The following is a 25,701-nucleotide window of genomic DNA, read 5'->3' on the forward strand; positions in this document are numbered from 1 at the left end:
TCTTCTTGGCGTCTTCAGGCTCCACGTTGTTGCCCTCACCTGGTCAGTATGAGAAATGCTGTCAGTGACAACTTATGGGAAATCCAAAATAAATAGACGAGTCGACCCAAGTTCGAGACCGTGTGTTGTCCGTAAGCAAAGCCTCTATCACTTCGGTTGGATTTTTTTCAGCACAATATCTTCACATTAACTTCCTCTTTTCAATAAAATGTTTTCAACCACATAAACACACACACACCACTAAATACAAGAAAAGACTTCTCAGATCTAATAGTTTTATTTTCTTAGAAAAGGCCAGTTTCCTGATTTCCTTTTTTTTTGCCTTCCAAAGAAAGTGGGGAAAACGTGTACCCCCCTTTTTTAATTCCAACTAGCATCTACATAATGGTTATAGAATACTTCACAATATATTAAGTCTAGATGTTATGGTACATGCATACGATTCAGGCTGCATGAGGAGCCACAGTCACCACGATACACTGGGGTGGGGTCGGGGGTGCGAATTTAAGGGGTGGGGGGGCTGCAGATCAAGTCTTGGTGGTCCAGTTTAAAGCAAAGCAAAAAAAAAAAAAAAAAAAGCAGCAGGGCATATTCGAACCCTCTCCACAAAACACTGATTGCATCAAACTGTTCACTCACTCACACACACACACTACACAAATTTGTACAAGAGTGGGCGGAGTTGCCCTACCTGCCAATCAAGCCAAAACACAGAGAGGGTTCCTTAATGTTTAAACCAGATTCTCTTTCATAGAAAGAACTTGAGCATTGGCTCACCAGGGATCATCTGCAGCCGCTGAAAAGTGGGTTGGACAGGAGACAGGACAGGACGCTAACCAAAGAAATAATTATAATATATAATAAAATAAAAGACATTCAAATACAGTCAGCTTTTTGCTTTGAAATACAAAACTACATGATAAAGCATTGAAATAAAACCCATTGATCAGAATGTCTTTTTTTTCTTTTCTTAAAAATAGCAGAAGTGCTCCCCGCACACCAAAGCATACACACAGGTGCGAGGAATCTCAAGTGTTTCCTCTGCCTCCCCCTTGTGGAGCTTTGCCTGCATTTCCTCACCTTCTGCGCCGCACGTCTCAGCGTCTCTTTTGGGGGGGGGGGCTTCTGCGTGTATGTGTGTGCGACGCGTTGATGCTTGTGTGCGCGATATCGTTCCGCCAGTCCAGTTTGCCGCGTTGTTCAATTATGTTGCAGGGTATTGGACTCAATAGGCGGCGCCGAGTCGTACAGAGTGTCCGTGTCGTGCGTGGGCTCGCCCGCCAGCGTGCACGGGTTGGACAACGTGCCCGCGCCGCAGTCGCAGAAAAACCTGAAGTGGAGAGAGAGGAACCAGGACAACGTCAACAAGGCTACGTAGGTGTTCCCACCTGTCCAAATGCTTCTCTTTTGTGTGATTAAAAATTAATAAAAACCCACAACTCATCATTACTACATTTTCCACCATTGTGACCTGCCCTGTACAACTCAATTGCAGGGAGTTCATATGAGGCTTCAATAAAAATAACCCAGACGCGGTTGAACAAATGTGCACAGCCTCTTCAAACTGGAGGTGTGGCCATGAGAAATGCAGGTCGACACACGACTGCCACTGCTTCAAAGTACCTTAGATTCACCCCAAGTCAAGTTCAGCTCTTCTAGTCCCCCCGAGGGGCATTTGTGTCATGACAGCTTCCCGCAAAATTCAATATCTACTGTCCGGAGACCATGGACAGGCATCAAGTGGGAAAAAAATAGGGCATGATAATGACATCAAGCATCGGACGCTCCCACCAAAACTGACCAAAGCGCGATAAGGGAACGGATTAGGGATTGAATGAGCAGCAGAAATTTCTGGCAACAACTTGCTGCTCATGTGCTTGGGCTAAGGTGGCACGACAAAAGCCTTCTCTTATGAAGAAAAACAAACTTACTCAAGCATCTGAAACTATTTGAGGTTCATCACAGGTATGTTGAAAATGTGGCAGCTTTGCACTCCTACTCAACAGGAGTTTTAAAGTGATGAGTTCAGAACATCTCGATTTGTCTCGTCGACGTTTCCTCACCGATCGTGGCGTATAAACTCCACATCGTGTCCTTGGTGGCATTTCTTGATGCAGTTGACGCAGATGGCGTTCCTGTCTGTCGTGTTGCAAGTGTGACACCTGGACGACAAGGCGCCGCCGTCAAGTGGGCCGAGTCCACCAAAGACGGGAATGTTCTCTGCTCACCTGTAGAAGTCGTGCATGGGGTAGCTGGTGTAGCTGGAGATCTTGTACAGGCACTGTCCTCGACTCACCGCTTTCTCGATGGCGTCCTGGTTGTTGTTGATCTTGTTGTCTGACAACGACAAAGCTTGACATCATTCCCCTCCACCCCCAAAAAATTGCTGTTCTCAAACATGAGGGTTTTCTGATCAAATGGGGAGGGAGGGCGGGATCCCTCACATTGGGAGAGACATAATTGATGTTTTGGGCAAGCGATTGTACCTTTCATGGTGACGTTGACGCCTGACGCCAGAAAAAGTCCCCCGAAGCGGTTGTTGAAGATCTGGTTTCCCTCCAGGGTGGCGGTGGCGTGGTTGGTGATCTCAATACCTGCAGGGAGGATGGCAAGTTTGAGCGGGGCGCTTTTTGGTGGGGGACGGTGACAGGACATTGGCAAGGAGAGGGTTACGGCGCTTGACGTTTTGGTGACCTGCAGCGAAGCCGTCAAATATGCGGTTCTTGCGCAGGATGGGGTGACTGTTGGTGCTGATCAGCACGCCCGCCTGAGCGTTGCGGAAGATGTCGTTCTCCTCCAGCAGGCCTGAACGCGGGCACACGCGTGGCAGGTTGTCAAAGGGGCGTGCTTTTGTACGTGCAGCGCGGCGCCAAAGGCGGCGGTACCTCTGCCTCCGTTGAAGATGCAAATGCCGCCATCTCTGCCGTCGTGAATCTTGTTGCGCCTCAGCGTGGGGTTGCTGTCCGTCTTGATCCACACGCCCGCCATGGCATTGTCGAAGATTTCGTTGTCCTCGATGAAGCCCAGACCTAGCGTGTCACGCGCACACGGAGGTCAGACGCACGGGTTTGTGTGTGCTCCGAGCAGATATGGTGGGGATGCGTCGCGCAGACCTGAGTTGTAGACCAAAATGCCGCCATTTTGTCCACCCCAGATCTTATTGCGCCGGATCTTCGGGTTGCTGCCCGTCCTGGCGACCACAAACAAACGGCATGAAATCGTATTTACACGACAGCAGGAACACCATACATGCACGGCCGAGAGCAAAAACGTTTAGGACTGGCTAAAGAGGCCAGATGATGGCGCCGACACGCTTCTGTCCTCATTGATGGGGGCGGTGGAGGGAAACCATCACTTCACTTGCAAACCTGAACCCAACTAGCAAAACCTAAACCCTAACTCTACTTGCCAACCCTAAACTTAAGATGAAAAATCCTTACCGCACATGCAAAGCCCAAGCCGACTTGCAGATAATATAGACAATGGATATTACAGCCTGCCTGTTTAGAAGTGAAGGTTACCTTATTTGTACGCCGGAGTACATGTGATTGTAGATGTCGTTGTCCTCCAGCACGCCGTGGCCGTTGTCGTAGAAATACACGCCCACCTGCAACACACCACACGGCGGCACCATGAATCCAATTGCTCATCTTGACACGATGTTTCTCCCTCCTATGGAAAAAAAATAAATAAAACAGCCTCAAAAATTCCGAATCCAACACACACACACGTGGAAACAAATGTCAGTCAAGATGGCCACACCGTGAAACCACTGAAACATCCAAACACGAGACCGCCACTTACATTTGCGCATTCTTTTCTCAAGAGCACAATTCATAATGTAACTGGCGCTACCTGAGGTTTACCAAAGCCGAAGCTCTCTCGCTCACATATCAAGCACTGCGTCTGCCAAAGTGTACGCCAATAGTTGCATGCTTGTGCGGCGGGGGGGACCTGTTTGCCACTGTGGATGCGGTTCTTGCGCAGGACGGGCGTGCTCCCTGTGGTCACCCAGACGCCGGCCAGCGTGTTGCTGTACACCTCATTCTCCTCGATTACTCCTTGGCCTTTTTCGTGCTGCCGGTCGGTCATAATTTTTTGTGTTAATACAAAGAGAGGGAGGGAAGAAACACGCGTACAAAACAAAAACAAAAAAAAGGCCACATTTACCACATAGATGCCGCCGTGCTGGCCGTCGTGGATCTTGTTGTGGCGCACGATGGGGCAGCTGTTGGTCCGGATCTGGATTCCCGCCAGGGCGTTGCCGTAGATGTCGTTGCTCTCAATTAAACCCCGCCCATCGCCGAATATGTACACGCCTCCCTGGTTGCCGTTGAAGATGGCGTTGCCTCTGTGTTGGCGACAAAAAGGGTCAACGTCGCTTTGGCAACACAGCACATCAACTTTCGGACTGTCATATTCGTGGGTTGGATGCGTGCCTGCGAGGGACCCGCCCTTGCTTACCGTATCGTGGGGTCACTGTTGGACGTGATCCACACACCGGCAAAGTTGTTGGCGTAGATCTTGTTCTCAATAAACTGTCCCCGTCCCTTCTCGTGCACATAGATGCCACCCGTCTGGCCGTGGTGGATCTCGCAGCGCACCACCGTGGGGTTGGCATACGCCTTCACTTCGAAGCCAGCGATGCGGTTCCGGTGGATGTTGCAGTTCTCAAAGTAGCCCTGAAAGGTCGCACATCCATCGAATGAGAAAGTGGGCAAGGGCCGGCCGATAAGGCCGTCAAGCCGCGCATCTTCAGCGGGTAAGGAGAAATTTTCATCCTCCCCCGGATGACTGAACTTCTTGTACACCCTCGAAGGGTGAACCCGGAAACGCTGAGGACGGAGGAAACTCATTCGAACTGAGACTGGCTGCAAAAAATGGTCATTTGAGTTCAACAGCAACCACAGAACAATATGGTGAGGCCATTCACATTTTTCCTTTCTTTTTTTTTGGTGGGTGTGCACCTGTAATTTTAGCATTGATCTGTGTTGTTAAATAGCTCTTTAGATTATCATGTTTACCAACGAGGACTTTCAAAAAGCTGAGCTAATCAAGTCACAGGATGGAAAATTGGCTAAATATAGCCACCAAATCACTTAAGTTGGCAACGCTTAGCACTGCTTTTGCGCCTCTTCTGTTCGCAGCCATGTCGTTGGCGCAAGCGGCGCACATCGGCACGGGCGCGCTTTGAACGACCAAAGTTGCTCAAAATGTCCTTTGAGAAACTGCCCCGATAAATAAACTTGAAGGGACGAATCAACTCCCCGGGCCCAACGTGTGCGCCTTCAAGTTTGCTCACCATGCCGTGATCGAACGTGAACACGCCGACGTCTCTCCCGTGGTGGATGTGGTTGCGTCGGATGATGGGGTTCCCGTGGTTCTTTACCCAAATGCCCGCCAGTGCGTTGTTGCTAATCTCGTTGTCTTCATAAATGCCCTGAAATGACGCGTAGTGCGCATTAGTGTTCACTGGCCCCCTCCCCCCAACCCCCTTTTTCGAGGAGCGCTTGCTTACCTGCGCGTGATCCGTGATGTAGAGGCCCACGTTTTCACAGTCGCTGATGTTACAGTGCTTGATGGTCGGGCATGCTCCCTGGCCGCTCACGCACACGGCGGAACCCACTAAAAAGCAAGATCGGACGTCAGCTACGAGTACTTATCACCAAGCTGAGACCGCGCGGCGCGCATCGCACTGCATCCTGTGAAACCAGCCCAACTTTTGGACACAATCGTTCTACTCTCCCCTCATCTTGGCTGTGTCTGTATTGGTGTCATGCTTAGGGGAGATCTGATTTGCGATGCTCACGACTTTTCAAGATGCGTCGAGCGGCACCACACAAACTCGCCGTCGAATGTGCTATATCGTGGATAGGGAGCGTTTCCCAATACGGCTTTACAGACCGCGGAGCGTCGCCTCGCCGCTTACCTGTGCACGTTGAGCGTATGATGCAGTGGTCGATGTTGGGACTGCAGTTGACGGTGATCTCCAGACAGTGGTGCGCGTTGTGGTGCTGCGCCGACTTGTCGTCAGGGTTGAACTGAGGAGAGAGCCAAGAGTAGCAAGCCAAACGCAAAGAGACACTTTTTAATTTTTTTCCTCCCAACAAGTACTGCGAATAATAGAAATAAATGGAGTCAACCACGAAGAAAGGAGATTCTAAAGCTGTCTCGGAGTGAAGGGAGAATGAATAATTGGAAAGGTGTGAGGGAAGGAAGTTTGTGCCTCTCATCAGCGATATCTGTCTCACCTTTATGGTCATGTAGCCAACGTATGCGTCCTCCGAGCCCTCCATGAAGACGAACGTCGAATCTCTGGTGTTCTCTATCACAACCTTGTCCGCCACTTTCCCGGGCGCTGAGGGCGACGAGGAGAAGGCACTATTTACAGCGGAACCTTGATTTACAAGTTTCATTTACACCTTGACCAGGCTTGTAAATTCACATCAAATTTTGCCTGTCCGCATGAACTGAAATGACATTCAGCCCCCCCCAAAACACCACCATTTTTAACTTTGTCACAAATAAAAATAGGACTGGAGTGTAACCGTTGTACGTACCCGCGCCAATCATGGTAATGGGAGACTCGATGTAGATCCACTCATCCGTGTAGATGCCCGAGTGCACAAAAATGAGCCCCTCAAAGTGGGCCTCCTGCACACCGCCCAGCGCATCCTCAATGGTGTCGTAGTACTGAAGGGGGCATGAATTTTTTTTAATGGTCAAAAGTACTGGGACACTAGCTAACAACACCACCAGGACACATTTGACTTACCAGCATGTTCTCCCTGCCCTTGTACCTGCTCGGGTTGCTGTAGAAGTGCTCGGCGAAGCCCGGCTTTACGTGGGCACCTTTGTACTGAGACAGAACCCAACACCCACACTTGTGTCAGTGAAACATGATCCTGTGTGGACTTTGCATATTCTCCCCCGTGCGGGTTTTCTCCGGGTGCTGCGCTTTCCTCCCACATTCCCAAAACATGCATGGCCGGTTAATGGAACGCTCGAAATTGTCCCCATGTGTGATTGTGAGGACGGATGGTTGTGTGCCTTGCGATTGGGTGGCAGGTTCCGTCACAGCCGCCACGATCATGAGGATAAAGCGGCACAGAAAATGGAGGGATGCATATCTAAACGATTCATCGATTATGAAAAATAATCAGTGCAATTTGACATGCCACTATGAACGTGCCTTGACATGGGGGCTATCGGATGTTACAAAATGGTTCGTTATTCAATTGTCACGGGCGTCGCTGCAATTGCTTTGCACCGTTCTTGAAGCCTGAGCAGCAGGATAAATATGTTACAGGCCTCAGCATGAAAACAAGTAACACACAAAACAAACACGAGCCTACTTATGAACATGTTACATCCTGGAAGGCTGTTCATTTCTCGTACTGTTGACATGTCATTATTTTTGGCAGATAATCATGACCAGTTTTGTTTTTGTCAGCGCTTTTTTTTCAACTTTAGTATTTGCAACTACCTGAAAAGGTTTCAAAAACAGTGTCTTCGCCATCTTTTAAACTTAAAAAAAATTCCTTGTTTGACAGAACAAGACATCATAAGACAGAGAGAAGAAGAGCCACTTACCAGCTGTTGAAAGCTCTCCTTCCAGGGGTTGGGGTGTTCGTGCTCCTCAGGGTTGACCTGGTAGAAGCGTCCTGGTTCTGGGTGCATCATGGGACGCGTGTACTCAAACACCTCCATGTACAGACGCTTCCTGGGAGATTCAACCCCCGCCGCCGCCACCCCACCAAAAAAAGCAACAGACATCAGCTTGCCACATTACAATCAAGTGAGCCATCAGTGGTATCCACTCACCATAGTATGGGGTCGTTGGCGAGCTGGCTGAAGCGCTTGCAAACGCACGCCGCCCTACAGAGATCCTGCTCCAGCAAGTAGGAGAAGATCTTCAGGACCACCTCGTCGGGGAGCTTCTGCTGCAGATACTGTTCTGCTGGTGCCGCTGCAATGGGATCACACCGAAGTGTCAGAAGGGAAGGGAAAAATGACGGCAACGTCGCAAATGAAAGAGAGCGAATTTTAAAGACACAAACCTGGCAAGTCGTGGCTCTTACCGGATACGCGCGCTCGCTTGGCCCGATGGCCGAAGGCCTCCGTGGAGGACGTGGACGCTCCCTGCAGAGAAGGACAGTCTAGCTCACCACACTGATACACACACATACAAAAACACACACACACATTCACATAAGCTGCGACGAATAAGCTCAAACCTCCATCAGGCCCTTGCTGGGGCAGGCGGAGGCAGCGGCGGGGGCTGTGGCGCTCCTCTTGGGGAGCAGCGTCTTGCGTCTGAGTTGGTAAGGACTGTTCTGAGCTCCTGGACCAGACTCCTCAATCGCCATCTCTGCAGCAGCTGCTGCGGGAGCCTCCTCATCTACACACATCATCAATATATTTATAACACGCACACACATTGAGCGGAACAAAAGGTGCGGTACAGAACATGAACTGCACTGTTTAAGAATGTCAAAAAAGAGCATTTTTGCGTCAAGTTCCCATGCAGTAGCTCATGTGAGGTAGACAAAGGTTGGTCATGATTGATAATTCTGTAATGGGGTCTATCACGCACACCTTCATTTTGCTGCTGTGTGAGCAGTGCGATTGTGATGCAGCCCAACGAAAACGGGCCGCACATTTTTAGGGGGGGATAGGAGGCGAGGCTAAAGGCTCCAAAAGCCAAGTGCGTAGCAGTCAAATTCGCGGTGTAAACAAATGCAGCTAGCTGCGGCGGCTAGCACGCAGAACAAGGAAGGAAGCAAGCAAAGGGGGGGTAACAAAGTCTACAAACCCCCGCACAAAATGGACACTGTCAAATCAGCTACAAAGCCACGTACACCCGTGTCCGTGCGGCGGTTTTGGCGCAGTGTTAGCCGATCGTCGTCGCCCCAATGACGGCCGCTTAATGTTTTTGTTCCACCCCAAAGATGGCAGTGTTGCGGGACGCCGCAGATTTACACCCTCGGAATCGTTAGTGACAGCTGGGAATGCGGCGACACAGAAAGCGAAGGGGGAGGGGGGCATGGCGAGGGTGTCCGTAAAGGACAGCCCCTTTCTCCCTCCACCACAAGCCGAGATAAGAGGGCTGATATCGGCAGTGAAACGTCGGCCGTCTGGCTACAGTGGCATTACGTTCAGCGGAGACAAACCCCCCCCCCCCAACCTTCCGCTAGCTTGTAGCCTAGCCGCGCTACAGTCAAGCTAAACAAAGCGCGGCCTGGCCTAGGCTATACACAGCTAAGCCTCGGTCTTTCCTAGTGGGACCGGGCGTCGAGCGCCGGGCTCGCCTCGGGAAGCTCGCCGGGCTCGCTGTCCCGCTCGACGCGGCTCTCAAGCCCACCGGGGGGCCTTGTCTTACCTCTGTCCCCGTTGTTCCGCTCGGGCTGCACCGGGCGCGGCCTCGACACTCGCCTGGGTCTCCGGTTGGTGGCTCTGACGGAGTTCATCTGGGGAGTTGGTCGCTGGTTAAAAACACGGAGCTGTCCTCGAGCCGAGACGCGTCTAAATTTAACCCTCAGCTCCGTACTAGAGCCCGGGCGGCCTCTCTCGGGTTACAGCGAGACAACTGCGACAGAGAACCCGCAAGTACTTGGGGTGTAACTGGCCGTTTTTCTCCGCCGCGTTCCTGCTTCCCCCCCGTAACGCCGCTCGAGCCAGCTCCGTCTCCGTCTGTAGCAGGAGGAGCCATTAACTCACACGGGAAACAATCGCGAGAAAAAAAAAAAAAGAGCCATGACCTCTTAGGCCAATCGCAGTGGAGCTTTCATATTCCTCCCACGCGCCGGCCAATCGGGTGACGCCTAACAAGGAGGCTTCTTTTCGACTTACTGTTGGCGTTGAGAATTAACCAGCCTGACAAATAAATACTGTACAGTAAATATACTGAAGCTTTTTAATTGTATTTATTTATAAAGGACGATACAATAAAAAAACATTTTCATTTAAATAGACAAATGACGCAGCGCATCATTCATCTTCGCAAGATAGCATACTGCGTCACAGTACTGACTTGAAATCGATAATTTAATTTCCGGTATCGTCCAGTGACATTTTTTTCTATTAATTCGTCAAAAAACACTTGGAATAAAACAACGGGAATGAGAGTTTATTGCTGTCGTTACTTAAATCCTTCTAAACGAAGACGAGAAACACGCTCATGACGTCAAGGATTAGTACTGACGTACGAAATTCGTCAGAAAAATGTAATTTAGCCAATTATGTTTTTTTGGTCAATTAATCACTAAATTGGTGTCCAAATGTTTATTATTTATGTTCACCGTGCAATTGGGAGTTTTCATTTTCTTTTTTTACATACTGCACAAAAACGATCAAATCGCTTAACTTCTCGTATTCTATTTGACCACTTGGGGTCGACATTTAGCTGCTATTTCGTTTCCCGTATCTGAGCACGATAAGAAACATAAAATATTAGATTTATAACGGTGTCACGAGACAATCAAAATGCAGCAATAAGACATTCTTACTTACGGTGCTATTAAAATGAGCGAATGGCGTGACACCAGATGGCAACACACACGAATTGCAAACAACAACACTGATTGTGCAGTGGTACACTCACCTGACTTGTGTGCGTGCATTATAGGATCCGTTCCCACTCGGTGATGGTATGGCTGTGGGTATGAATGGTCGCTTGTCTCTCTATGTGTCCTGTGACTAACTGGCAACCTGTTCAGGGTGTAGTTTGCCTTCCGCCCGAAGTCAGCTGGTGTAGGCTCCAGCACCCTACCGCGACCCTGTTCAGGATAAGTGGTCTTGAAATGCTGCTGTAAGGAGGAGAATAAATATCAGCTGATTTTGGCCCGTGAATGCCTCACGATAACGACAGCTCGCTCTCTCACACTCACATATACGCACGAACGAACGCAAATTGCTCAGGCACATGTGTTTGAAGAAAGCATCTTTATAAAGGCTATAACAACAGAACATATAAATACATTTGCAATTGGTACATGTAACACAAGATAAACACCAACACTGTTAATGAGTTTGTGTTTCATGGTGCCATTCAAAGAACATACGGACACTAAACAATATGGAATGTGCAGTACTATGCTTATGAGAATGGCATTATTATTCAATGTGATATGCAAATATGAATACTAAAAGTGTAATTGTGTTTTCCCCCCATTTTGTCATAGTTCAGTTCATGTTTATGCCTCCCAACGGTGAATTCGTTTGGCAACCGGATGATGCACGCAACAGAGATTGTCTAAACACAGCGTGAACAGCCCCTCAGATGTTTGATTTTGCTCTTTAGAAAAAGTTGGAAATAAAGCGTCAATCAATCCATCATTGCCTGTCTGCTGTCCTTTCAAAGGTTTCCATCACACATCGGATGTGACGGAACCGCCAAGGTGTAGCTAACGTTGCATCGTCACCTGTCGACGCTGCGGACGGCCGACGTCAAGCACATGTTGACGGGGCCGCTCTTGAGCGCCCCCCAAGCCGGCTGCTGGCCTGACGAGCTGTCGGCGCGGTAGCCGTGGGCGCGCGCCTTGCACAGGCCGAAGCGCGCCACCAACAGGACGAAGTCGCGGCGGAAGGCGTGTGTAAAGAAGGCGTAGAGGAAGGGGTTGGCGCACGAGTTGATGGGGTAGAAAAGCACCAGGAGCAGTTTGGCGTCAGACACGGTGATGAGCGGCCGCTTGAGCGCCGCCGACACGGCGAAAAAGGAGATGGGCGCCATGCACAGGAAGTCGGTGAACACCAGCACGGCCATGCGCTGCGCTACGCGGGCGTCGGCGCGGGCCGTCGCGCCCGACGGGTGGCGCACCGCCAGGTAGATGCTGAGGTAGCAGGCGCACACGCACGCGAAGGCTGCCATGTTGAGAAGAAGCAGAGAAACCACGTATACCTGCGACCACAACGACTCCACGTCCATGGGCAGGCAGATGCTCACCTGTCCATCGAACGCTCGATTAGGGACACCCTTCAATGGGAAAATGCATCTTTTTTTCCCCAAAATATTGTACAATGTTACAAAATGTAAATAAACATCTCAAAATGTTCTCTAAGCTATCAAGAAATTGAGAATGCAATGAAAATGCTTTTTAATTTGTCGATAAAAACGTACATTGTTATTCGATTATTTCCTGCAAACTACAACCACAAAAACAAACACTGTAACATTCAGGTGTCAATTAAAAGTGAGCGTAATGATCTGTTGTCCTCGATGGCAGGTGTACCTAATGATGTGGCTGATGTGTGCGCGTCTCACCTTGCTGTAGCTACTGACGCCCAGCGTGGGCATCGTCGCGGCGAGGCAGGAGAAGATCCAACCGGCCGTCATGACCGCACAGGCGTGTCTCAGGCGGAACTTGCGGTCTAGGCGGAGGGCGTGCGTGATGGTGTGCCAGCGCTCCAGCGTGATGGCCGTTAGCGTGAACACTGACAGCTCGCTGGCAAACACCTGACGCGCAAATGAAAATGCCATTCATTTATTTCAGCCTCCACAAAATAAGCTGTTTTCTCGAGTGGCCTCACGGCAAATACGCACTGTGAAGAATCCAGCGGCTTCGCATCCCAGGCCCGTCTGCCAGTCGATGGCGTGGTTGTGGTAGTGTCCCCGGGTCAGCGTGTCCATGGCGGCGATGACCAGGAGGTACACGCCCATGCACAGGTCGGCGAACGCCAGGTGGCACATGAGAAAGCGCGGCACCGTCAGCTTGGACGCGCTGCCTGCGTGGAACCCGTACAGCGGCACGCACTTCGTTAGTGGAGGCGCAAACAACAACAATGCTGCTCTTGACACCTTCAAGGAGCTCCTGCTAGGAGTAGGGAAGCAACGACTTCATAAGGGTTGGTAAGCTGCATTAATTTACCACCACACAATTTAGACAATGCTTTTATTGTATAACATGGCTAGTTACATGCATAAATAGATGTATAACTAAATACTTGTAAACTATAATTTGTGCCAAAATCCCAGCATCAAAAGCAGTCAATGTAAGAACGCACCAACACACAGTACTGACACTGCGCGAGGTAACCAACATGAACTGATCATGTCAAGATGTTGTTGTGCTGTCTGCTGCTGCCTTTAGTGGTGGAGTGTCTGAAGCTCTCTCCAATATATATGTCCAGTAGTTCTCTCTGAATGTGCGCGTCACTAGACAGAGTAGGTGGACGGCCGACAGTGTTACCTAACAAGACGAGCAGCACGACCACGTTTCCGAGCAGAGCCAGCACGGACACCACCCAGATGAGGCCCCGCAGCGAGGCAGAGGTCATGATGTCTTCGCAAGGGTTGAAGGCGTCGGGCGCCGGGCTGCAGGTGACGTTGAAGCTCCCCAAGCAGTGGTCCCAGAAGAAAGCGGCGTTCTCGCGGGCCTCTCGCAGAGAGCACAGCGGATGCTTGGAACTAAAAAGAACAAAGGGTACGGTGATCCAGTATGTACTGTATTGTCCATCCATCCATCCGTAAATGCATACCTGTTTCTTTGCATGGGTAGGAAGATGCAACAGTGCGACGGGTAGGTGACGCGGGCCTCGTGCAGCTTGGCGAAGGCTCGTGGAGGAGGAAATTTCTTCAGGCGGACCGCAGACTCTGCAATCAGACTGTGGAGGTTGCCCAAGATGGCGTCCGGCAGCGAGCTCAGCGCCGTTTGCGAGATGTCACTAAACAGCCAAGGGACATCTATGTGGTCTGAATCGGTTGATTTCAAAGCATGATCACGGAACAAACTTGAAAGTCAAGGCAGCAATGTACATTTTCTCAAGTCTACATGTTGACTGGGATGACTCACGCTTACATTAAGACCAACTCACTGGAACTTGCAAAGGCGTTTGGATGGATGTAACTAAGTTGCCGGTTGCCTTTCAGCGACCTCACAGACAGAGCGAGAGAAATGTGATTATGATTCAGTTCATGGCTCCAAAAATGTTCCATCGCTGTGACTCACAATCTGTGCATCTTTGTGCCGTTGAAGGCGTCTCTCGCCACCGTCTTGATGCCGTTCCTGGTCAGCCGTCTGTCGCCACCAACACGAGGCCAAAAGAAGAAGAAGAAAGAAAGCCCACGTTTTATGTGTTAGCGCATTTGTGTGGCTCAGCCATGCTAATTGGAGCGCCTTTTTTGCAGCTCCAACTTGAGGAAATCTAGTCAGAATAAAAATGATAGCGCTCAAAAAATTAATAAGAAAATGTATACGTTGCATAGATTAAAGGGGGGGGGCTTTCAAACGCTTTTTTCCATATGTCTAGCTTGGTAAAGGTGCACCTAATTTAATGAAGGAAAGTGTCTCACATGTCTCTGATAGCTTGCGTGCAAGCGCCGTTGAAGGCGTTGGCGGGTACCTTCTGTATGTGGCTGTTGTCGTGCAGGTCGCTAGGCAACGCACAATGAATGGAAACGCATATTCAAATCCAAAAATGTCAGTAGGTGCCGAAGTGTGTTTATGCGCTTACAGCACGAAGTAGTCAGCGGCCGAGTGCATCTTGGAGAAATCGGGCAGGGTCATGATGCCCGTGTTGGAGATGATCCTGCAAAGGGCACAGCGCAACCAAGTACAAAAATATTGCTGCAGTCATGTGTGTACTTTTTTTTTTTTTTTGGATAACAGAGAGTTGTACTTTCTCCGAATTACTTACTCAAAATAGGCGTTTTTTTTCCCAAACAGCTCAAAAAGTAGCTACAGTTGTAGTCCTCATAAAGTATTGGTGAAAATAAAACCCAGGTTGCGTTATTCAGTGAGAGTACTTCTGGGTACTTTGTGTGTGTGTGTGTGTGTGTGTGTGTGTGTGTGTGTGTGTGTGTGTGTGCGTCTTGTTTTGAGCTGGGAATGAATGGCAACTCACAGACGTCGCAGCTTGACGAGGTCCTTGAAGGCATCTGGGTGGATGTATGTCAGATGTTTGGACTTGGTGATGGTCCTGGAAGATGCAGAATAGCACAATGAGATTCATTTACTTCAAACAGTTACACCCATGTTTTTTATTAAATTGATTAAAAAATATATATTTTTTTCACGGCAACATTGGCAGCAGAACTCACAGCTCGATGAGTTCGGGGAGATCCGAGAACGCGAAGGCTCCGATTGACTCCAACGCCGCGTTTTGCGAGATGAAGCTGCGAGAAACGGGGAGGGTGGTGGTGGTGGTGGTGGGGGGGGGGCTGTAACTATTAGCTTAAATTTTGGGGGACAAAAAGCAGACACACGTCTGCCATCTACAGGACAGGTGTGGAATAGCATCACCAAGCACAAGTATAAAACGAGTCAGCCGGACACACTTGGCCTTGGCAGAGGTTGCGATTAGATCCAAAATATTCGCGGTGGTCTACACAGCACACACAAGTCTCACGGGACTTCATTGTCTTTATCCTGTTTAGACTGGAGCTCAGCGACCGGCCTGCCGCCTTTCAGTGTACCCCCCGTTCCGCAACAAAGACGAAACACTGCGGATCAAAGTCAAATACAGAACAATGGCTCACGTGTCGCTTACATGTTGGCCAGCCGTGGAAGGCGGGAGAAAGCAAAGTCGGCCACAGTCTTCAGGACGTCGTTGTCAACAATGTGCCTGCGGTTGAGCACAAATGCTGGACATTGAGTCGGATTTTTGACACCCCCCGAAAAAGACATTGTTTAAAAATGTGTCATTAATTCCATAAAGCCAACAACACCTTAGCTAGTAAATTTTGGTCAGATTTCCTCCTGAATTAGTATGATTGATTAAATGTTTTTGGAGTGTTTAGCGGCAATTTGATTTCTTGCTGAATTCCCATGACTGGTGAAAAGCATTTTCTGCACATGCTCGCTGGCAAATGAGTGCAGATTTCTGTATGATTCCCTGCAAAATTCTCATGACTGATTGAAAGCATTTCGTGTGTGCCCCCATCTGGAAAAGTAAATTGCATCATTTTTGGTTGCCTTCCTTCTAAATTGACATTGTCAATTCAATACACGTTTTGTGCCCTCCTAAAGTCTCCCAAAGCTTTTTTTACTTCGTTTTTTTTTTTTTGGGGGGGGGGGGGTATTATCTCCATCAAAATTGTCATAATTGATTGAAAGAAGATGTCATTCCTACTCACACTCTCCTGAGATTGTGAAGGCCAGTGAAGGCACTGCCACGGATCACGGGGATTCGGGTCCTCTTCACCTCCCTGTTGACACACACTTGGATCACTGCTTCATGTCATTTCGTGTGTGTGTGCGTGTGTGTGTGTTGCATGCAATCAGGGAGGTTTGTCCTTCACTTTTTTTTTTTTTTTTTTTGCGCTGGCTCACACCTGCACTGCTGCCTTGACCTTGGAAGGAACACACACATCGCCAGCTGGGCAACTTGCACCAACAAAGGGGTGCAAATATGTGTGTCCGGATTTATCGATTGTGGCTGTCCTATATACAGTCATTTAATTTTTTTTTTAAGACCACATATATCGTTAAATATGACATCATTTTGTGGTTCGTATATTTCCCGAATAAATCAATGAGTCAATTTGTAAACATTTTTCATGTTGACTAGAAAGATACTTTTTGTGATGCTGTGGTGTGTGAAATAGTCTAATTAGAAAAAATTATACAAAAGACAACAAAAAAAAAAAAAATAGCATACAATGCTGCTCCCCCACAAAAAAATCCCCCAAACTAAAAATCTTGAATTCTGTTTATAAGTGGATCGTGTGTGTGTGTGTGTGTGTACTCACAGGCATTGCGTGGAGGCGGAAAGGCCGCTTGGGATTTCGAAGTCTGACGTGTGGATGTTGCGACACAAGTCCACAGCTTGTTGAGAAAGATCCTTCATTTGGACCCCCATCGTGACGACCGTCAAAATAATCATCATCATCATCCGTCTCATCCTGGTCACAACACGGCAATTGTTGCCGAATGTCTTTCTCCTCGTCACTCTAACGTAGTGAGGACATTTTCCGCAAACACTGCGGCTTGAGAATGAGGTGGCATGAGAAACACAAGGTTTGGTGTTGGTGGGTGGGTTGTCCTCACGTCCCTCCCTCTGCATCACCAACTTACAAAGCAAATAGAAGAAATAAATAATAAAATCACTTTTCTTTGGGGGGGGGGGTATGATTTGAATTTGAACCACACATACGAGACAGTTGGCTGATGCTAACTCGTCATCCTTTTCAAGTGTTTGCCATGACGCGTGGGCATGGAAGTAACATTTGTCGACTCGCTGTAGAACACGAAACTCTGAACAGGGCGAAGATTCAAATAAGAAACTGTTTGGCCTTGGGGGAGGTCCGTGCTCTTTGATCGACAGGCTCGTGTTGTTTTGCTTTCAGGCAACACTGAGGAAAGGACCGAGAAAAACAGGACAGTTTTGTGACCGTTTGTGTCTCACTTGAAGCAATAAAGTCGACAATAAAAGCAGGACATGTTGCGTCTGACAAAATGTTCCGTTTGCTTCCAAGGACGCCCTGTGTGCGCCTACACACAGACGGCCGCGAGTAACGCAATTAAAATGCAGCGGCGCTCTCGAACAAACGCGCGGATGCATAAAGAGGAGATCGTTTCAAAGGAGATGTGCCGCAGCGTGTGTGTGCATGATGACATGAGCGTCTTGATTAAAATGTTGCTGATTCTTGTGAATCTGTGCAAAGGGAAAAGTGTGGAGGAAAATATTAACGCGACAGTCTTCATTTTCCCCACATTTTGTAAACAAGGCTGGAACATATCCAAATAAATCTGCTCGTAGTGCTTCACTTTTTGGAGCGTAAACACCTTCCAGAGGGGGAATGGATGAATTTTGACTTTATTATTATTATTTTTTGGTCCAATTATATTTCAGTCTCAACGAGTTGCCATGCCAATCTCATCTGCACAAGGGCTTTCACGATCACTCGTGCCGGCCAAGGTAACTTCAACTATATTCGCAGCGGGACGTGTCTTGAAGCAATCACAATTCAAATTCAACATTCCAAGGCCAGCTAGCTGTCCTTGAATGACATCCCCCAAAAGATTTCCGTCCTGATTGGTTGATCAGAGCAAAATACAGCCAATTTTTGCACCATAGTTGTGTGCTGTTAAATTGCATTTTTATGGTATGAACGTAATTTGCCTTGTGATGTTCTTGAGGAGAATTAGGTTGGATCAAATTCCACCGAACGTCCATTAATTCACTGCACGGCCTGCCAACTTTACAAAAAAATAAAATAAAAATCTCACGGTCCCAGCTGCTTGAGGTCAAGGTTGCCACAGATGGCGACCAACAAAAAGCCTTCAGGCCAAGATGAAAGAAAGCAGAAGGAAAAGAAAATGAAAAGACAGAAAGCAAAAGAAAGGAAGAAGTGTTCAGTCAACACTCGCACGCACGCACACCGAAGGCCGGCTCACTTGGGTAATATTTTATTTACTCATTAATCTTCAAAACTATTTTTTTTTCCCAATAATAAATTTCCACTTTTTATGTTCATCAAAGAACCGTAACAATAAAAAGCAACGCAATATACCGTAGAAAAAGTGTAGACATGTAGAAAAATCATAGCATGATAGATGGGAGAACCCACAGCGGACGCTTGGAGTGGAGAAGACGACGATGAAGATAGAAGAGAAGCCGCACGGCGGGACGGCGAGAACGTGAAGTAGGGAGGAAGAAAAAGAAAGACGGCAGGTCGGACACGACGGTCATCTCACTCACACCTTTGCGTTTCGTTGGGTTGCGTTCTGCAGGCATGCATGGCGTGGAAGAACTGGAAAACAGGCATTATGGCACCGTTACGCGTGTGGATACGCGGCGGTACCTTGACTTACAAGTGTCGCGGCCTAAAAGGTTGTCGCGCTGCGGTTTTGTTGCTTGGCGTTGACGTACGATTGCGCTTTTGACACTCCGTCACCAGATGGCGGCACTATCAGTTCATGTGGGTTACGTACATGTATCTCTTGGGATTTGTGCTCACATTTTCCATTTCTTGTGCAAAAATTCGATCAAATTAAAATGTTATAAACATAAAAAAGTGAGTACTGAAAAGAAGTGGACAATATGTATGTTATGTAATATTTTTCGTATTACAAAAAAAAACGCGCTCCAAATTTTTGTGGGTCTTATTTCGTGGGCTGCAATGGATTGTGGCATTCCCATTCATTTCAATGGGGAAAGTTGATTTGAGATATGGCTGATTTGAGCGTGAATTCGATTTGTAAGCCAAGGTAACACAGTACATCGCATTCAGGGTTTTGGGCAGGGGGGGGCACAAAAAAAAACAAAACAAAAAAAACAACAATGAAAACAAAGACAAAAAGGAGTCAAGAGCCAATGGCGTCAACCCAAGTTTTCTCCACAGGCTCCGTGGAGGACATTTCGTTCCTTCCGCAATGGGAATCTAAGATGGCGGCGGCGTCTCCTCCGCCTATCTGCGGTACAAATCCACAACTTCACGTGCAATGACAAACAACTCCCCCAGAGAGTCAGTACTTCCTTCATCATCATTGTTGTCTTCTTTTTAAGAAAGTGCAAGTCCTCGTACAGTATGTTAAGTGTGTAGGTAGCATGTGAAGTCTCCCAGGGGTAAAATCTCCCGCACAGTTTGTGTCAAAAGCAAAGCATCTGGCGGCTTTTGCAAGCCGCACCCTGATTTCCCCGTCTCATCGCTCATGTGCTTGTTCCTTTTGTTGTTGTTGTTGTTGCTGTCGGGAAGATACTTGAAAGGACTTGGATCATGTTGTTGCTTTTGAAATTTTTTTCCTTTTTTTTTTGCTACTCCCGCTCCACACACACACGCGTGCGCCAACTTTCTCCGGTATGTGCTTCATGTCCTTAAAGGGGGAAAAAAAAGGTCAGTCGTCGACTTAATGTTTGTCTCGAAGGAAGATGATGTGAATGGAAGGGTCGCTGCACTCAGGGCAATCAGTCTGATATATACCGCAGTGCTAACATGGGGCTACAAGAGATTGTGGGCTATACACACACACTGATAATTGGGGCAAATTGCAACGTGGTCAACACTGCCAATCACAAATCATCACCCTTTTGCTCAAAGTCAGCTGAGAGAGGCTCCAGCGCACCCGCGACCTTAATGGGGACAAGCACGACGGTAAATGGAGGGGCAGATGGATTGTAAAGTCCCCAAAAAATTGACGACTGACACTCTGAAGCGATGAATACCCCCCCACCCCCACGACTCTCTCCTGGGCGCAGACTGCGGCTTTCATGCTGTCATCTCCGTGGAGCATCTGGAATGGTTTGCAATGGGTCGTAAAAGGAGTCTGGTCCTGGGGCTCATCTCGTTTTGTACATTTTGTCCCTTCAAAGCAGTCTGTGTACATGTTTGTGCTTGAACGTGTGTGCTGTTGAGTAATCGTCCATGTGTGTGTGTGTGTGTGTGTGTGTTTTGTCAGGAAGAATATACCTATTTATGTACATCGAGCCTTTAGTTTTTAGGGAGATATATATATATGTAGTGTTTATATATGTGGATAAAGGTTAGACATAGTATTCCTTGTCCTTGTTCTTCTTGTTCTTGGAGATCTTGGTGATGCCAAGCGGCTTGTCCTTGGCGCTGCCGTTGGGCTGCGTGGCCGAGTTGCTGATGTAATTCCGGCTCTCGTCCACGTGGTACGAGCCCTCGTCGCGGTTGCGGTACTTGTACATGGCGTAGAGCAGGATGAGGATGCAGAGGGCCGCCGCCGCCACGATGCCCACCACCATGCCCGTGGTGCTGCTGCTCTCGCGCACCACCTCCGAAGGGCCGGGGAACACCTTCACCTCGGGGAGTGGGGGACGCGCTGGTGGGAAAGGCGGACAACCGTATTACAATCCAAATGCTTTTGTGGCATACACAAGACGGTGTACAATGTCTTAGAAAAAGCCTTGTTTTATTTTCTTTTTGTGGACGTGATTTCAATTTGAAGTACGGCACTCCAACATCAGCGTTACAGATGCCACGTCTGCTCGACGGGTGAGGTGAGCTGCCAATTTGAGGTAATAAATGATCTGGCATGACCACAGCACGGCTACAAAATGTGCCACTGCTGCGTGCCAGCGCATAAAACGCAAAATCATTTGCATGCAAATCCCCTCGGGCTGAAAAACGACGGGAAAGAGAAAGAAGAAGGGAGGAGCTGAAAGGCATCAACGAGGAGGGAGGATGAGAGGAAGTGAGGCACGTGGGCGGGCGAGGTGTTAGGTAATGCCTGCAGGCACAAACCAGGAAAAGGAGCCTGTGAATAATTCATTGTGGCGACAAAAAAAGAAGAAAAGAGGAGAGTGAAGGACGCGTGTGAAACAACAGACACACGTGAGGATGGGAGGGTGGGGGAGGCTTTTGGGAGGATAGTAGGGGGGGGGGGGCGCTCACCTGAGCTGGGATCGCACGGGTCGATGTCTTCGTCGTCGCTCGGGCACTCGGCCGACGCCACCAGGATGTCGTCCGCTGACTGCAAAGAGAAGGTCAGCATTAGCGGCAATGTTTTTTTTTTTTTTTTTTTTTTTTGGCGGTTCCCCGTTGTGGCTGCGCGGGAAGCAATTACTGGCTCCCCCTGGGGGGGCGCAGGCGGATGCTTATTATCGCTCTCGTCTCATCATCAAAACACAAAGGCTCGTGACACCAGTGATTCCGAACCGTGAGAGAGCAACTCCAAAAAATGTGCAGTCGCTTTGTTCATCTTTGTCTCGCTACATCGCGGTTTCATATTCGCGGGAGATTTTTCATCACACTTTTGTGCCCTTTGATCGGTCACAAAACAGAGAAAAGACAAGCGCACAGTCAGGCCACCCGCCGATGGCCCAGACTCACGCCGTCACTTCACACGCACGGTGGCGAACGCTTCAGCCAGTTGAGTGCCATCGTTTCATTCTCATTGAGGGCGACACGCATTTAACGCCACAGATACTGCAGTGGATGGTCACAACATCCCGTCACCACAAGTTCACATGGTGACCAATATGGGTACTGCTGTGTTGTGGCCTCGCATTTTTCGCTTGTAGTGCAGGTATTTTTACCAGAATATTTTTTTTCTAACGCAGTTCCTAAGAACAGAGTTATATTTTTCATATGCAAACACGTGCTCTGGCTCACCAAAGGCCGTGGTAATAACATCGTAAACGACCGGGCTTTGGCTTGTTTGCATTGCGTCCACAGTAAAAGCAACGGCCGTGCCCCACTTTAACACTCAGCACCTCTAACCCAGATCGATCCCCCTCCCCACCCCCACCAATACCCGTGTCCCTGCCTGCTCCTGTTGCCATGGCACGCCAACTTCAGGCTGCCTCCCCCCCACTCCCCAAAAAAAAGAATAAAGGTTGGCGGGTGGGTGTGGCCGTGATGGTTTGAAGTAGCGAGGAGGGGATGCAGCACCAAATACGCCGGTGTAGTCACAAGCATGAGACGTGTGTGTGTGGGTGTGTGTGTGTGTGTGTGTGTGCGTGCGTGTGTGCAGCGCAAAATTAAAATTGGATTGTGATGCATTGCAGTAGATGTCGGCCGGGATAAAAGCGAAAGAAGGGAGTGAGTGACACGGCTGAACAATAGAGGGGCTTTCATGGAGATTCGTCTTGAAAAACAGCCTTGGAAAAACACGCGCAAAGCACAAATGAAGCCGGAGCGCACGTAATCTGTGGAGTGCATTTGCATCCTCCCCGCTAATAGTCTGTCTTACTATTTGCTTGAAAAGCAAGCCAACATTCGAGGCACGTGCTCAGTAAAATGCACTAAAAGAATTTTTATATACACGTCACAGTTGGATCGAGTGAAATTTTCAATCACTATTTTGATTTGTTCAGCAAAGTAGCGTTGGATACTGGAGCATTAAAAATACAATTTGGGTTACAGTGATTTCAAATACTGCCGTTTTAATCATTCCAGAAACATTTTTTTAAGGTTAGGTTCACTTTCGGGCATGCATTGACCATTTGTCAAGAAATGCTAATTTAATACTCGGTTAAAGTAAATTTTAATAGCTTTTAATGGCTTTTGTTTTGGCAATTGTCCTTTCTACAACATAGAATTAAACATGACCTGATGCAAACTCAGCCATAAAGTCCAAAGTACAGTAAATATTTGTATTAAAAAAAACAAAAAAACTTGCAACCAAACAATCCAATGACAAGTGAAACACTACGGTGGTAACTGAGCACCTCACGCAAACGAGAAGATTATTGAATGCCAAAGAATAAAAATAGTCCAAAATATCAACACAAAGTCAATCAAACCGGTGCGTAGTTCCATTTTGCATAAGCCCTCTGGCGCTCACATAAGATTATAGAGAACACAAAAAAAAGCAACTTTAAAAATGCACTATGGCCCGGAAGAATTTTTTTTTCCCCTTGGTTGCTTTTCCAATCATTTCTGCCCACTGAGTGTGAAAAACGTGAACCACTCAAGCCTCATCTGAGGATGTGATCACCACCCAATTGGCAAGCACGTCACATGGCATCGCCTTCAAAGTTGACGATCGGTTCGGTGGTCTGCACGTTTAGTTGGAAAATATGTATTTTAAGAAATGACAACATGCCTTTTCCGCCTCGTAGCAGATAGCAAATTTAATTCTGTGGGTCCGGGCGAGCGTGGTGACCCGTCCATGCCCTCTCTGCCCTTCCCAAAAATGAGCAAACAATTATTTTTTACGATATCAAGCTTTCGTGTCATGAAATCGAAGCAAGCCAAGACAAAACAAAACAAAAAAAAAAAAACATTTGCGCAGACTTGAATTGATCAGTTGTTTTTTCATCAAATGCCACTAAAACCCAAATCGAAAATTTACCGAGGTAATCAAACGTCAGCCTTCATATTGTGTCTCGCCACGCAAGTTCAGCAGAATTCAAAACACCAGATCTCTACCTGAGCGGCCGAACAGTGCCAGCGACCATCCAAGCCTCCCTGACTGCCAAGTTCACACATGGTCACTCCACTTTTTTTTTTTTTTTTATCCCCCCCAGGTGATTGGTTGCCGCAGAAAGTCACGCCGCCGGCTCCATTGCTCCGGTGGATGAGCGGCAGGAGGACAAACACAAAGGAGTGCCCGCCGACACCAGGAGGAGAGGAAAGAAACGAGCTCTACGAGCGCAGATGGTGAGATAGGAACACGCAGCCAATCGCGCGGCTCGATGTGGAGGAGTGGGAGGGGGAGGCAAGAGGGCAACGAGGAAGCGGAGGAGGAGGAGGGTGATGGATGCTAATTTATTTTTAAAAATAAATAACAGGGAAAAGTAAGAAAGGCTGAAAAGTAGCTCCGGAAGATGTTCGAGAGCTTGGAAGAAAAGAAGATAATAAATAAATAAATTAATTAAAAATCCTGATTCCATCAGCTGACTCCCAACAGCCAATCAGAGGACATGCTTCCGCTCCATCAGTGCCAATACACCAGAGTCAAAATATCAAGAAAAAGAAAAGACGGGTTGTCTACATCAGCTGAGCCCCAAAAACCCAATCACAGCCGCTGGACATTCCAGAACCACCACAAAATAGAGAGCCGCGTGCATGCGCCTTTAAGAGGCGGGTCTCGGTGGCCCGCCCAGGGAACAGACTCATGACATTTCAGTTCCTTTCCATGAGCATAATTGACGTGACAAGTCAATTTTGTTAGAAGCCCCAATGAATGAAACGTCCGGTCAAAACGCGGCGCGAGATGTGCTCTGACGGGGCTGAGCACCAAACGGGCGGAGCGTGTGACTGTGAGCCTCCAGCATCAACACTCCAACGGCCGCTCGGCTCCTCTTCAGTCTTCCTCGCCTGTCATGCATTTTTAATCGGCTTTTTTTTGCTGCCTCTCATCATGCCAGAATAGGAAAAGAACGCTCACACACAAGCTTGTGCCTCCAATCTTTACATGCAGATGTCTCTCACTGTGATGCAAGGATGCTGCAACTGCACTCGCTCCACCTGTGTGTGTGTGTGTGTGTGTGTGTGTGTGTGTGTGTGTGTGTGTGTTGCCAAGCAACAAGCGGCATGAGCTGCTTCAAGTAGACAAATGATTTTTTTTTTTTCCCGGGGTGAAATTGGCGCAGTACAGCGAGCATGCGACCCAGTTCTCATGACGGCTACTCGCCGAGCACTCCCGCTATTAGCGCTGACGTCGGGGTTCAAAAGTTGGCACGCCCGGGCGGAGACTGACGGGTGACAGCGCTGTCATCCATTATTGATGCCTGAGGCCAAGCTGGCGGCATTTTATTATTTATGGTCGAATAAAAGCAGGCGGTGGGTGCACAGAGGAGCGATTCCACCGGGGGTGGGCAGCAGGCAGCGGGTGGGGTGGGGGGTTTGCTATCACCATGGCAACTTGCGGAGAAATTCATCCGGTGCAGCAGTGAGACCTTATTTCGCGGAGCTGCGCTGACACGCAGACGGCTTGCCAGCAGCCCGCACGTGCGCAAACATTTGGATTTTTCTGAGTTTGTTTCGGAAGTCCTGGGCAGGGTTTGTGTTGAATTTCACAATTCATCAATGTCAAAAAGAAGAGCACATTTAGATATGCCAATCATTCGTATGTTATTTTCCCTCCTTCGCTGTTTGGAGATACCGCCCCCCCCCCCCCCATCACTCTGATGTGGTGCATGGTTCTGCGGAAATGTGGTGGGAACACAGAGAGCTCTCCTTCCACAGTTTTGCCATCACTACTATGACCACCATTTTCAGTGACTGAGTACGCATTGGTGAATCTTGAGTCCGTTTTGCTAAACATGGGCCAAATTTGACCTGGAACAATAGCTTCACAAATCTGACCTGTTGTGTAGCGCCCTGCTTTCTGTTGCTGGCGGTGGTGGTGC

The 25,701-nt window shown here is 48.4% G+C and overlaps 3 protein-coding genes across 12 annotated transcripts in view; all 3 read right to left on the minus strand.

Moving 5' to 3' along the window:
- Positions 1-311: 311 nt before the first annotated feature.
- LOC109513360 (F-box only protein 11-like) lies at positions 312-9,857 on the minus strand. 3 transcript variants are annotated; one of them, XM_019865763.1, is made up of 22 exons: positions 9,383-9,470; positions 8,238-8,401; positions 8,061-8,142; positions 7,825-7,969; positions 7,594-7,723; positions 6,776-6,859; positions 6,561-6,693; positions 6,252-6,358; positions 5,930-6,041; positions 5,519-5,625; positions 5,303-5,440; positions 4,465-4,682; positions 4,171-4,351; positions 3,955-4,077; positions 3,522-3,607; positions 3,114-3,190; positions 2,886-3,029; positions 2,695-2,805; positions 2,487-2,594; positions 2,229-2,337; positions 2,064-2,162; positions 312-1,330 (listed from the first exon to the last, which is right to left on the minus strand). In XM_019865763.1, exons 1-22 carry the CDS (start codon positions 9,468-9,470, stop codon positions 1,201-1,203), a joined length of 2,676 nt encoding a protein of 891 aa, XP_019721322.1. In that variant the 3' UTR covers positions 312-1,200. The 3 variants fall into 3 exon arrangements, with proteins under 3 accessions (XP_019721322.1, XP_019721323.1, XP_019721324.1); XM_019865764.1 differs by having other exon boundaries at positions 1,201-1,330; positions 8,082-8,142; positions 9,383-9,857; XM_019865765.1 differs by lacking the exon at positions 9,383-9,470 and adding an exon at positions 8,816-8,927 and having other exon boundaries at positions 1,201-1,330.
- A 1,068-nt stretch (positions 9,858-10,925) lies between these two features.
- Positions 10,926-18,932, minus strand: fshr (follicle stimulating hormone receptor). Of its 2 annotated transcripts, none has more exons than XM_019865768.1 (15): positions 18,642-18,932; positions 16,688-16,918; positions 16,073-16,144; positions 15,487-15,561; positions 15,038-15,112; positions 14,842-14,916; positions 14,452-14,526; positions 14,291-14,371; positions 13,947-14,015; positions 13,797-13,871; positions 13,477-13,662; positions 13,188-13,405; positions 12,542-12,723; positions 12,263-12,454; positions 10,926-11,944 (listed from the first exon to the last, which is right to left on the minus strand). In XM_019865768.1, the coding sequence occupies exons 1-15, from the start codon at positions 18,704-18,706 to the stop codon at positions 11,420-11,422; spliced, it is 2,196 nt and encodes a 731-aa protein (XP_019721327.1). In that variant the 5' UTR covers positions 18,707-18,932; the 3' UTR covers positions 10,926-11,419. The 2 variants fall into 2 exon arrangements, with proteins under 2 accessions (XP_019721327.1, XP_019721325.1); XM_019865766.1 differs by having other exon boundaries at positions 16,688-16,924.
- Positions 18,933-19,619: 687 nt separating this feature from the next.
- The window catches only part of LOC109513358 (neurexin-1a), a 64,306-nt gene continuing 58,224 nt past the window's right edge, over positions 19,620-25,701 (minus strand). For all 7 annotated transcript variants that reach the window (XM_019865756.1, XM_019865759.1, XM_019865757.1 and 4 more), the window contains 2 exons: positions 21,296-21,374; positions 19,620-20,723 (listed from right to left, as the gene is read on the minus strand). In XM_019865756.1, coding sequence (XP_019721315.1) covers positions 20,422-20,723; positions 21,296-21,374 — 381 coding nt within the window. In that variant the 3' untranslated portion in view covers positions 19,620-20,421. The remainder of the gene's footprint in view (positions 20,724-21,295; positions 21,375-25,701) is intronic.

This window comes from Hippocampus comes, unplaced genomic scaffold (genome assembly GCF_001891065.2).
Source record: "Hippocampus comes isolate QL1 unplaced genomic scaffold, H_comes_QL1_v1.1 scaffold116, whole genome shotgun sequence".
Taxonomy (NCBI): Eukaryota; Metazoa; Chordata; class Actinopteri; order Syngnathiformes; family Syngnathidae; genus Hippocampus; species Hippocampus comes.